At 45.9% G+C, this 13,234-nt stretch overlaps 1 protein-coding gene across 1 annotated transcript; it reads right to left on the bottom strand.

Moving 5' to 3' along the window:
• Positions 1 to 311: 311 nt before the first annotated feature.
• On the bottom strand, positions 312 to 12,799 carry LOC106610916 (1-phosphatidylinositol 4,5-bisphosphate phosphodiesterase beta-1). Its single transcript, XM_082955488.1, has 19 exons — positions 12,303 to 12,799; positions 9,360 to 9,437; positions 8,991 to 9,059; positions 8,606 to 8,746; positions 8,388 to 8,467; positions 7,942 to 7,995; positions 6,001 to 7,203; positions 5,701 to 5,864; positions 5,384 to 5,530; positions 3,306 to 3,446; positions 2,995 to 3,149; positions 2,735 to 2,899; positions 2,384 to 2,483; positions 2,164 to 2,268; positions 1,892 to 2,004; positions 1,661 to 1,782; positions 1,113 to 1,546; positions 948 to 1,024; positions 312 to 828 (listed from the first exon to the last, which is right to left on the bottom strand). Exons 1-17 carry the CDS (start codon positions 12,399 to 12,401, stop codon positions 1,348 to 1,350), a joined length of 3,135 nt encoding a protein of 1,044 aa, XP_082811614.1. The 5' UTR covers positions 12,402 to 12,799; the 3' UTR covers positions 312 to 828; positions 948 to 1,024; positions 1,113 to 1,347.
• Positions 12,800 to 13,234: the final 435 nt, after the last annotated feature.

Consider the following 13,234-nt stretch of genomic DNA (forward strand, 5'->3'; position numbering starts at 1 on the left):
TCTCCAACTTCCCCCTAACAACAGAATAATAAATAAAGTCATACATACAGAAATCCAGCCTCTCTTTCTGTCACACACACAAACAGAGTTCTCATTGCTGGAGCTTCTTCCCTATGCACTGGAGTCTCCGGTCCTCCTCTTCGCCCCGGCATGCCTGGTCAGGGGCATGGCATGCGGTGTGAACTGTGCTATCCATGAAAAAGAGCACCACCTGTTGGTCGTGGTTTCCGAAAGATGTGCCGGTTTAGTATAGATTCAACTGTCCCAGAGTCCCGGTAAGAGGACTGATAATGACCAGCAGGAGACAGGGATACAATTCACACTTTATTTCACACCCAGGACAGGCACACATGACTTTACAGAGGAGAAAACTAGTTGGAGTGTATAGTGAGTGGTTTTATGGTCATCAGTGCACTAACACTAGTGATGGAATGTCCACAGAATAAGCAGCCAAGGAGTGAGGACCATAGGTGAGTCCTTGAATGTTGGAGCAGCCAGGTTAGTCAACTTGTTGTTAATCCCTGGAGCTGCAGTGAGAGACTGAGGTACTGATAGAAGGGGGGGCTGTTACCCTACCAGATAGGGTCTGTGATTGGCTGACCAGGTTCCCTGATTGAATGAGCTCCCTGGAAGCCTGGTCGTACCCTGACACAGAGGTGTGTGAAGTGACCTCTGCCACTGGACAATGGGGCCAGGCTGAGGCGGGGGATGGTACCCTACCTCAGCAGGGAGAGGGTTTAATGATTGAAGTTTTAGGGTTTTGTCATAGCTTCTTTGATTTTCTCTGTTCTCCTTTTGTCCATTTTCTTTTTCAGGTCTTTCTTTTCTCTGCAAAGGTGAAGCATCACAAATTATATATTTGATAGAATTCTATCCAATTATATCTCTATAGTACACTAACTTCACATCTCTGTTAAACTGATGTCTCACAGTCATATCAAACTCACTTGTCACAGATGTCTTTTCATTTCTTCATCTGGTTGTTCTGGCTTTCCTCAGTCACCGTAGTCAGTTTCTCACTCATCTGCAATAGTGGCGATATACAGTATTGGAATGTACAATTATGTAATATATAATCTCTGTGTGTGTGTGTGTGTGTGTGTGTGTGAGACCTGTTTGATGTGTTCTCGTTTGAGGTATTTCTCGCTGTAGTATTGTTCCTGTCTCAGCTCCAGTAGCTGTTGCTGTTGTTGTTCTCTCCATCCTCATCAAACTGCTTCAGTTCAGCCTTCCCTCCGGGTGACAAACTTCTAACACACACGACATGAGTCAGGGGTTAGGGACAACACACATACACACTCAGATCTGCCTACCCTCCACCCTACCTACCTTGTCTTACCATGTTGTTTAGTCTTCAGGAGAGCGTTGTGTCTGCGTGTGTGTTGGTTCTGAGCCTGGTTGTACTTGGTTGTCTGTTCCTTCACCATCTCCAAAGTCTTCTTCTGGTGTCTCTTCACCACATCCTTCATCTCCCTGTAGTGTCTCTTCTGCTCCCGCACGATCAGCTTGTGTTGCCTGAGCTCCTCTAGTGTGGCCGCCTCCATATCTGAACAGGCAGAGACCACACAGTGGAACACAGACTGCACACCATCTTATACTGACAACACACCACCACACACACACACACACACACAACCCCTCCCCCCTTTCTCTCTCTGACCTATCAGAACGCTCTGCACCATGTCTTGGGGCTGTGATGGGGCTGTGACCATTCTCCAAAGGAGCAGATCGTAGGTTGGCTTTTGGCTCAGCAAGCCCGGGTTGATCAGCATTAGCCTCAACCTTTAATACAATAACACAACAACATTAGCAATGTAACAGTACTTCTAAATACTTACATTGTTTTTACTGTCCATAATTTTCAACCAAAAACCCTAGTTTGACCACAAACCTCTTTGCTGGTCTCCTCCTCCCCTTCCTCCAGAGTGAGAGCAGCCAGCTGTTGGGACCGCTGCTCCAGGAGATTCACATACCGGATGGGGTTAGACAGCGCCTCGATTACATCTGCATGCACACACACGCACACACACACACACGCACACACACACACACACACACTAGGGATTAGCCTTGATACCATGTGGACAAACTGAACTCTACACTGGTACTAAGCTTACATAGAGACCTCCAGGTCTAATAGACATTGTCGTATACCAGACCTACCTGCAAAGGTGTCTGGGACATAGTCCTTCACTTCAATGTAGACAAACACAGCAGGCAGAATCAGAGACTGGTTCTTCTCATTCCTCAGGCCGATGTAGCGATAACCTGAGATAGATAAAACACAATTAATAACCTGAGGACAATGGGGACTACAGAGAAAGAGATGACAAACTCATTACAGAGGCAGTGTTTACTGTTTACAGGTAAATAGAATGTTTACCGGGCCGTATGGCTGGCACAGGGATAATACGGTGACCTATGAACTTTCCTTCTTCCTCAAACGCAGCGATTCTCAGAGAGGCCAACGTGGGGAGAACCACCTGCAACAACACAATTATACACAGTCATACATGGATATACTTTAACATTATACACAATTATACAGTTAAAAAAAATACAGTTTTACGCAGTTATACTGTTACACTTCAATATTATACACTTGCGTTCTATGGTTATACAGCTTGTTGAGACCTGAAGATTTCCCTAGGCTTTAGCTCAGAGGGCCAACACAGTCCCATTTTATGGTATGCAGGAGACCTGGTTTCAAACCCAGTCGGTCACTGTTTCTCACCTTCTTGAAAATAATTGGCTCTTCGTCCCAGACTGGGTTGATAGCGTTGCTCTGGGACGTCTTGGTCTTCAGGGCTTTTCTCCTGGTGTCCACAGGAAGACCAAACATGTCCAGCTCTATGTATACACCTACCTTCTTGTCGCTCAGAAACTGGCCTGAGATTATCTGTAGGAGAGAAGCTCATTTCATAACTCTGGTTTAGTCTAAACTAACTGGTTAATTAGTTAACCACAGTGTGTTGTGTTATGGTATTTTGTAACTCGTACCTTGACAGTGTTGGCCACTATGCCGTCCACGGTGCTCTCAGCGAACGGGTCAAAGTGTTTGTCTGGTCTTCTCATGAACTCTGGTTTCAGTCTGTAGCCGCTCTTCCCATTGTATTCATACATGCCCAGGTTCAACTGCATAGTCAGGTCTGGGAGAGAGAGCAAGAGAGAGAGGTCAGGGGGAGGTCAGAGGTTAAGAGAGGTCAATGGTTATAGGTCAAGTAATCAGTGCTGCCTCACCTATAGTTTGTGAACAATTGCTTTTATTAGATCACATCCAAGGCAACACAATCAAAATGTCTCACCTATAGTTTGGAAGTTGAGTGCCACCAGCTGGCAGCCAGCGTTCCAGAAGAGTTGTGGCATGTAGTTGGAGGAGTCAACCCTCGTGCCTTTAGGGTAAATACGACTCAACTGCTGCTTGTTATATCTGAGAGGACAGGTTAAATACATTTACATGACATTACATTACGGTGAGTAGAGTAGGGCCTTTGTACAGTCACCTGCTTTGATGAGACTCAACTGGAGCTATTCTTTAATGGAATAAGCTAAGATAGAGCAACGTGACCCTTGAGAGGAAAGTAATCAATAACACGACAAACTAATACTGGAGTTGAGTTAGGGTTCAGGGTTATAGTTGGGGTTATTTAGAGGTCAGCTGAATCTTAGAAAACAATTGGAAAACAAGAAAACAATTGGTAACACACTACGCCGTGAAGGACTGAAATCCTGCAGCGCCCGCAAGGTCCCCCTGCTCAAGAATACATATACAGGCCCGTCTGAAGTCTACCAATGAACATTGAATGACTCAGAGGACAACTGGTGAAAGTGTTGTGGTCAGATGAGACCAAAATGGAGCTCTTTGACATCAACTCAACTCGCCGTGTTTGGAGGAGGAGGAATGCTGCCTATGACCAAGAACACCATCTCCACCGTCAAACATGGAGGTGGAAACATTATGCTAAGGGGACAGGACAACTTCACCGCATCAAAGGGACGATGGACTGGGCCATGTACCGTCAAATCTTGGGTGAGAACCTCCTTCCCTCAGCCAGGGCATTGAAAATGGGTCGTGGATGGGTATTCCAGCATGACAATGACCCAAAACACAAGACAACAAAGGAGTGGCTCAAGAAGAAGCACATTAAGGTCCTGGAGTGGCCTAGCCAGTCTCCAGACCTTAATCCCATAGAAAATCTGTGGAGGGAGCTGAAGGTTCGAGTTGCCAAACGTCAGCCTCGAAACCTTAATGACTTGGAGAAGATCTGCAAAGAGGAGTGGGACAAAATCCCTCCTGAGTTGTGTGCAAACCTGGTGGCCAACTACAAGAAACGTCTGACCTCTGATTGCCAACAAGGGTTTTGCCACCAAGTACTAAGTCCTGTTTTGCAGAGGGGTCAAATACTTATTTCCCTCATTAAAATGCAAATCATTTTATAACATTTTTGACATGCGTTTTCTGGATTTTTTTGTTATTCTGTCTCTCACTGTTCAAATAAACCTACTATTAAAATTATAGACTGATCATTTCTTTGTAAGTGGGCAAACATACAAAATCAGCAGGGGATCAAATACTTTTCCCCCCCACTGTACACACACACACACACACACACACACACACTTATAAATATACATACACACAGATACACACACACATTTATAAATATACATACACTGTCACGTTCTGACCAGTAAAGGGGTTATTTGTTATTGTAGTTTGGTCAGGACGTGGCAGGGGGTGTTTGTTTTATGTGGTTCGGGGTTTGTTGGGTTATGTTATTATGTAAGAGGGGTGTTTGTTTAGAGTGTTCCGGGGCTATGTTCTTGTTAGTTTATTTATATGTTAGTTCTAGTCGTTCTATGTCTATGTTTAGTTTATGGGCTTGACCTTCAATTGGAAGCAGCTGCTCCTCGTTGCTTCTAATTGAAGGTCTTATTTAGGAGGGGTGTTTTTTCTATGGTATTTGTGGGTAGTTGTCTCCTGTTTAGTGTCTGAGCACCTGATAGGACTGTTAGTGTCGTTCGTTTGTATACGTGATTTGTTTGTTTTTCCTTCTTCACATTAAAAAGAAGATGAGTATACACGTTCCCGCTGCGTTTTGGTCTGATCATTACGACACCCGTTACAGATACACACACACCACATTTATAAATATGCATACACACAGATACACACACACCACATTTATAAATATGCATACACACAGATACACACACACACACACATTTATAAATATGCATAAACACAGATACACACACACACACCACATTTATAAATATACATACACACAGATGAAGTAGATTTGTCATCAGCTTCCAAGTGCGATAGTGTGCGAGTCAACAAATTATAGGTGTGTGCGTGCGTGCACGTTTGTTTGTGTACCTGTGAGGTAGGTGTTGTGTGAGGAGTTGATGAAGTAGTGAGACAGAGGGAAGGTCATGTCTTCAGACTGGTCTAGCTTCTCAGGAGGAATCACTCCGTTCTCATCAGACACCAGGTATCTGCTGAATCCCTCCAATGTGATCAGCCCTACAGGCACACACACACACACACACACACACACACACACACACACACACACACACACACACACACACACACACACACACACACAAAGGAGGGTTATATACACTCATACAATCATGCACACACTCAAGTTTACACCCAGGCACAAATGCATGCACACAAAACACACACACCTTGCTTGAGCAGGCTCTGGTTGAGTTCATATTTCTCCATCAGGGTCTGTATCTGAGAGGGTCTGAGAGGAGGATACAGAATCTCATTCAGACGAGGATCTCTCTGCCTCTCGTTAATAAACTCTGTCATTTGATCCACCGACAGGTAGGCACCCTTAGCACCCCTGCAGAAAGAGTGAGTGAGAGAGAGTCAGGAATTAGTGACTGTACATACTGCTGAGAGAAGACTGAGCTGAGTTCTGGCCGAGGACAGATGTGGGAGAGAAAGGCTCAGGGTTTAGAGTTGAGGCCAGGAGGTACTGATAGTACTTACTGCTGAGAGAAGACTGAGCTGAGTTCTGGTCGAGGACAGATGTGGGAGAGAAAGGGTCAGGGTTTAGAGTTGAGGCCAGGAGGTACTGATAGTACTTACTGCTGAGAGAAGACTGAGCTGAGTTCTGGTCGAGGACAGATGTGGGAGAGAAAGGGTCAGGGTTTAGAGTTGAGGCCAGGAGGTACTGATAGTACTTACTGCTGAGAGAAGACTGAGCTGAGTTCTGGTCGAGGACAGATGTGGGAGAGAAAGGGTCAGGGTTTAGAGTTGAGGCCAGGAGGTACTGATAGTACTTACTGCTGAGAGAAGACTGAGCTGAGTTCTGGTCGAGGACAGATGTGGGAGAGAAAGGGTCAGGGTTTAGAGTTGAGGCCAGGAGGTACTGATAGTACTTACTGCTGAGAGAAGACTGAGCTGAGTTCTGGTCGAGGACAGATGTGGGAGAGAAAGGGTCAGGGTTTAGAGTTGAGGCCAGGAGGTACTGATAGTACTTACTGCTGAGAGAAGACTGAGCTGAGTTCTGGTCGAGGACAGATGTGGGAGAGAAAGGGTCAGGGTTTAGAGTTGAGGCCAGGAGGTACTGATAGTACTTACTGCTGAGAGAAGACTGAGCTGAGTTCTGGTCGAGGACAGATGTGGGAGAGAAAGGGTCAGGGTTTAGAGTTGAGGCCAGGAGGTACTGATAGTACTTACTGCTGAGAGAAGACTGAGCTGAGTTCTGGTCGAGGACAGATGTGGGAGAGAAAGGGTCAGGGTTTAGAGTTGAGGCCAGGAGGTACTGATAGTACTTACTGCTGAGAGAAGACTGAGCTGAGTTCTGGTCGAGGACAGATGTGGGAGAGAAAGGGTCAGGGTTTAGAGTTGAGGCCAGGAGGTACTGATAGTACTTACTGCTGAGAGAAGACTGAGCTGAGTTCTGGTCGAGGACAGATGTGGGAGAGAAAGGGTCAGGGTTTAGAGTTGAGGCCAGGAGGTACTGATAGTACTTACTGCTGAGAGAAGACTGAGCTGAGTTCTGGTCGAGGACAGATGTGGGAGAGAAAGGGTCAGGGTTTAGAGTTGAGGCCAGGAGGTACTGATAGTACTTACTGCTGAGAGAAGACTGAGCTGAGTTCTGGCCGAGGACATAGGTGGGAGAGGAAAGATCTGTAAACGTCAGGGGTGAAGTCCTCAAGGGGAATAGAGTTGCTCTGCAGAGGAACACAAATACCACTGAGATGAGTCAGGTCTCAAGAAGTGATGATTTTAACAGTTGGCTTGAATGTGGGAGGAAAGAACTACCACTTAAAATACCACCAGTACTACCAGTTTCAATATTGTATAGTTTGTTATATTGTGTAATATTCCATAGTTATAATGTATACCCGTCCAAAGGGTAAGTTGCAGTGTTCCAAGGCTGTCTCTACTCTCTTTTTGTCTGCTGAGAACATGCGGACGATGCTGGGTAAAAGGAGCGGGACATGCACAATATCAATCAATCACATCCTACAGAATTCACAGGAAGTTAATCAGCAGACATGGGAGTGATGATCAGTGTCCGAAGGGATGGGCCCTGAGCAAAGTGCTGCAATAGAGAATGATAGAGGCCTCTAGTGGCCAAAAGGCCGTTTTGGCATTGGCAGCGCCATTCAGGGCTTCCACCATGCGTCCACCATTTTAAAGTAGTCAAAGTAGTTAACTGGGTCGGGATTCCTATGGGTTATACCTCCATTGGCGCTGCCCATGCTGTCACAGACGCTATAATGGCACAGATATAAAGATGAGTCCTCTATCTATCTCTATGAGCGCTGCACAGATTCACAAAACTTGATCCCATAATTAGTGGTTATTTAGGATACAAGGTGATTTAAATAGATCAGTGATTCTGCACAACGCCTTGCTCAGGACGACCCCCTAAAAATATTGAGGAACCAATGGGATTTACTCACTTCTTCACTGGGATCCGCCCCTCTGAGTTTGGCTGCAAGGTCACTGTGACGTACCTGTTAGAGAAAGATTGGGAAAAAGGGAGCGAGAAAGTGAAGAATAAACACTCCTCTGTGACGCCTACATTTCCAGTGATCTCCATCGCCATCACCAATCAGGCTGACACCAACGTTTCCCTTTAAAGCTGGAATCCGTAGCGGTGAAACTGACACTTCCGTTTACGATATTACAACAACAAAGACGTTGCTTAAAACAACGAACACTGTTGTTTCTCCTTTGGACAACATTGCACCTCATTGCATGATAGAACAGAAATGTTACCATGACGCTGGATGCTCCTTTCCTCCTTTCATGAACAAAACCAAAACAATAACAAATATCCCTGGGAGGACCACTGTTTAACCTACTGCAGATTCAGCCCCAAAATGAATTTTCCTGATAGACTCACGCTTTCTCCAGACTGGTTTCTCTGTTCATGTTGTGACTCAGCAGGTTGGAGGCCAGAGAGAACAGCTCCTCAGCCCACTCCTATACAACACAAAGAGAGAAAGGAACAGTCTCTGTGTGTGTGTGTGTGTGTGTGTGTGTGTGTGTGTGTGTGTGTGTGTGTGTGTGTGTGTGTGTGTGTGTGTGTGTGTGTGTGTGTGTGTGTGTGTGTGTGTGTACCGTGGCCTCTTCCACTTGCAGGGCCATGAAGTTGAGGTATGTAATGTTGACCATGTCCGGTCCTGTAACTATGGTCAACAGACGATTCTCTATACGACCGACCAGGTTCCCCACATCAAGCAGCTCACGCAGCTTCGCCTCCTAGGAAGGACAGCAGGTCAGAAGGTTAGAGGTCAGGGTCAAAGGTTAGACCATGGGTGTTGTCTCCAGTCAGCAAGGGCAAAAAAAAAAATCATTTCCACCTGGTGTTTCATTTATCAGTGTTACTGATTTGTATTGTTAATTGGCTGAATCAGACTCTGAATCAAAGGTAATGATGTAAACCAACAGGAGCTTGATTTGACACACCTGGGTGAAGGGTTTGGATGTCCTGGGGGTTAAGTACCTTTGGTGTTTTGGTGCTCTTCCCTGTTCTGGCATCCTTTATATGGGTGATGTCTAAAAACTCTGTCTCCTACAGGAGAGAGAGAGAGAGTAAAGACGAGAGAAGGAGTGAGAGGGATGTTATAATATTCATCACTCACTCTAACACACACACACACACACACACACAGGGACACACACACAGGCGCTAATCAACACACACACACACAGGGTGACTAAGCCCAGCAAGAAGCAGGATACACAGTAGGAGTCCCAACGTGAGAGATAGCATGGTGTCATCTCCTCTGTGTGTCTATATCTGTGTGTCTATATCTGTGTGTCTATGTCTGTGTGTCTATGTCTGTGTATGTGTGCATGTGCATGTGTGTACCTTGTTCTGATCGGTCCAGTGAAGAAAGTATCCGTGTGGATCCACAGTCGGGGTGATGGGAGTCACTGTGGAGAGATCCTGACCACATGGAGACAGATATTAGCACACACACACACACACACTTGACGTTGGTGGTTGTGATAACGTATGTAATGTGCATTTGAATATATTGTATTGTGATTTCAGTGTGTGTGTGTGTGTTTGAAGCTGAGTTGGGTTTGAATAAGGCATTGCATAAGCATGAATCACTCTGGTCCCGAATGACCTTTCTACTAAGAAATATATAGCGACACACGCACACCCACGCACAATGCATATAATGCCCTCCCCCACCCTCCATTCAGCAAATCGGACTACGATTCCATCTTGCTCCTGCCCTCCTATAGGCAGAAACTCAAACAGGAAGCACCCATGGTGAGGACTATTCCAACGCTGGTCTGACCAATCGGAATCCACGCTTCAAGATTGTTTTGATCACGCGGACTGGGATATGTTCAGAGTAGCTTCAGAAAATAATATCGACACACATACCGATACGGTGACTGAGTTTATCAGGAAGTGTATAGGAGGTGTTGTACCCACTGTGACTATTAAAACCTACCCTAACCAGAAACCGTGGATAGATGGGAGCATTCGCGCAAAACTGAAAGCGCACACCTTCGCATTTAACCAGGGCAAGAAGACTGGGAATATGGAAGAATACAAACAGTGTGGTTATTCCCTCCGCAAAGCAATCAAACAGGCTAAACGTCGGTATAGGGACAAAGTTAAGTCCCAGTTCAACGGCTCAGACACCAGTCGTATGTGGCAGGGTCTACAGACAATCACGGATTATAAAAGGAAAACCAGACACGTCGTGGACACCGACGTCTTGCTTCCGGACAGGCTGAACACCTTCTTCGCTTGCTTTGAGGATAATACAGTGCCACTGACGTGGCCCGCTACCAAGGACTGTGGGTTCTCCTTCTCCGTGGCCGACTTGAGTAAGACGTTTAAGCGTGTTAACCCTCGCAAGGCTGCCGGCCCAGATGGTATCCCTAGCCGCGTCCTCAGAGCATGCGCAGACCAGCTGGCTGGTGTGTTCACAGATATATTCACTCTCTCCCTATCCCAGTCTGTTGTCCCCACATGCTTCAAGATGGCCACCATTGTCCCTGTACCTAAGAAAGCAAAGGTAATTGAACTAAATGACTATCGCCTCGTAGCACTCACCTCTGTGATCATGAAGTGTTTTGATAGACTAGTCAAGGATCATATCACCTCCACCTTACCTGCCACACCTAGACCCACTTCAATTTGCTTACCGCCCCAATAGAACCACAGACGATGCAATCGCCACCACACTGCACACTGCCCTGTCCCATCTGGACAAGAGGAATACCTATGTAAGAATGCTGTTCATTGACTAGAGCTCAGCATTCAACACCATAGTACCCTCCAAGCTTATCATCAAGCTCGAGGCCCTGGGTCTGAACCCCGCCTTGTGCAACTGGGTCCTGGACTTCCTGACGGGCCGCCCCCAGGTGATGAAGGCACGAAACAACACCTCCTCTTCGCTGATCCTCAACACTGGGGCCCCACAAGGCTGCGTGCTCAGTCCCCTCCTGTACTCCCAGTTCACCCATGATTGCGTGGCCAAGCACGCCTCCAACTCAATCATCAAGTTTGCAGATGACACAACAGTAGTAGGCTTGATTACAAACTGAAATGGTCCACCAACATAGACAGTGTGTGAACCCTCACAAACAGATGCACAATTGAGAGCATCCTGTCGGGCTGTATCACCGCCTGGTACGGCAACTGCACCGCCCACAACCGCAATGCTCTCCAGAGGGTGATGCAGTCTGCCCAATGCATTACCGGCAGCAAACTTCCCGCCCTCCTGGACACCTACAGCACCCGATGCTATAGGAGGCCAAGAAGATCATCAAGGACATCAACCACCCGAGCCACTGCCTGTTCACTCTGCTATCATCCAGAAGGCGAGGTCAGTACAGGTGCATCAAAGCTGGGACCGAGAGACTGAAAAACAGCTTCTATCTCAGTACAACAGTTTTCAGCTGTGCTAACATAATTGCAAAAGGGATTTCTAATGATCAATTAGCCTTTTGAAAATGATCAACTTGGATTAGCTAACACAATGTACCATTGGAACACAGGAGTGATGGTTGCTGATAATGGGCCTCTGTACGCCTATGTAGATATTCCATAAAAAAATCAGCCGTTTCCAGCTACAATAGTCATGTACAACATTAACAATGTCTACACTGTATTTCTGATTAATTTGATGTTATTTTAATGGACAAAAAATGTGCTTTTCTTTCAAAAACAAGGACATTTGTAAGTGACCCCAAACTTTGGAACGGTAGTGTATATATATTCTTAATCCATTCCTTACGTAGATTTACTTGTATTTTGGGTATGTGAGGTGAAACTGTTAGATTTTACTTGTTAGATATTGCTGCACTGTCGGAGATATAAGCACATGCGTTTCGCTACACCCGCAATAACGTCTGCTAAACACGTGTATGTGACCAATACATTTTTATTTGATTTGACACACACACACACACACACACACTCTCTCTTTTAGGTGGTGGAACATCTTGGCTAATTGAGGAGGGATTTAAACCATGGCAGTTACCATAGCAACATGCCAGCACATTTCTCTGTATCCATGCTCTGTGCTTAAAACCTTCAACATACCAACACACTTAGACACACTCTCGCAAACACACACACTCTTGCAAACACACACACACGCAGCAACTACGTTGAAACATATTTGCAGCCAACATTACATGCGCAATCACAACCACAAACGTCAAGTGTGTGCACATTTTTATCTTAAATGTCTGACACTTCTCGCTGCTAAAATCAGCACAAACTACACACACACACACACACACAGAGACACACCGTCACACACCCACTGATACTCACATCGTCCCATTTCATGAAGCGGCTGCCGTTCTTCAGAGTATCGGGGACGGTCAGCGGTTTGAGCTTCAGAGCATGTGTCCCTGGCTGAGCCCCTGCCATAGTACACACACACCTCCAACCTGCTGCGCCAGAAGTCCTCTTTAACCTGCCTTCTAGTCTTTCTCCTCTCCTGTCTTGCTCTCCTCTTCTCTCCTCTTTAGTCAGTAGACTGAGAGGGTTGGATGATAGTGATCTGGTAGTTACATCACTGAAACAAGCTGCATATCTGTCTACAATCAACAGTCTCCTTTGTCCTGTCTAGTCAGTTCTTCTGTCCTACTGTACTAGCTGAATAATGTCTTAGGGTTATCCTTGTAGTATCCCTGTCCTCTTGCATACCTAGTGTATAACTGGATAATATAGTACTAGCTGCATAATGCCTTGTTCTATCTGTCTGCTCGCTCTCTTTGAGACAGAACTGCTACTGCCTCTCCACACTGACTCACTCTGACATGCTTATTGAGCCTGCACGCCCACACACACACAAAGACACAGAGAGAGAGAATATAAAACCAAATAGACAGTTTTTGGATCCATAATAAGTCTATTTTCATGTATGTAATTTCTGATGAAATAATCCTGAAAGACAGTAGAGGGTTTGGCTCACACGTACAGGACCACACCATAAGACCATACATACCTGTACAGGTTTTCCAGCATGGGTGGTTGAAAGGGTTTGAATCCTAAACAACTTGACCTGTGGTTGGTGTGTGTGTGCAGGACTACTGCAGGAGCTATTTCAGCTCTAACTCTCCCACTCCATCCTCACGTGGTGAAGAGCCGTGAGTGTGTGGGCGAGCTACAGCATGTATGTAGTTGATATGGTGTGTGTGTGTGTGTGGTTGATATGGTGTGTATGTGTGTGGTTGATATGGTGTGTATGTGTGTGGTTG

This window comes from Salmo salar, chromosome 09 (assembly GCF_965601325.2).
Source record: "Salmo salar chromosome 09, fSalSal1, whole genome shotgun sequence".
Lineage (NCBI taxonomy): Eukaryota > Metazoa > Chordata > Actinopteri > Salmoniformes > Salmonidae > Salmo > Salmo salar.

Coding starts and splice junctions, on each gene's coding strand:
- LOC106610916 (XM_082955488.1), bottom strand. CDS start 12,401: ATGGCAGGGGCTCAGCCAGGGACACATGCTCTGAAGCTCAAACCGCTG. Junction 5,531..5,700: donor CCAGAGCCTGCTCAAGCAAG/GTGTGTGTGTTT, acceptor GTGTGCCTGTAG/GGCTGATCACATTGGAGGGA. Junction 2,484..2,734: donor AGCCAATTATTTTCAAGAAG/GTGAGAAACAGT, acceptor GTGTTGTTGCAG/GTGGTTCTCCCCACGTTGGC.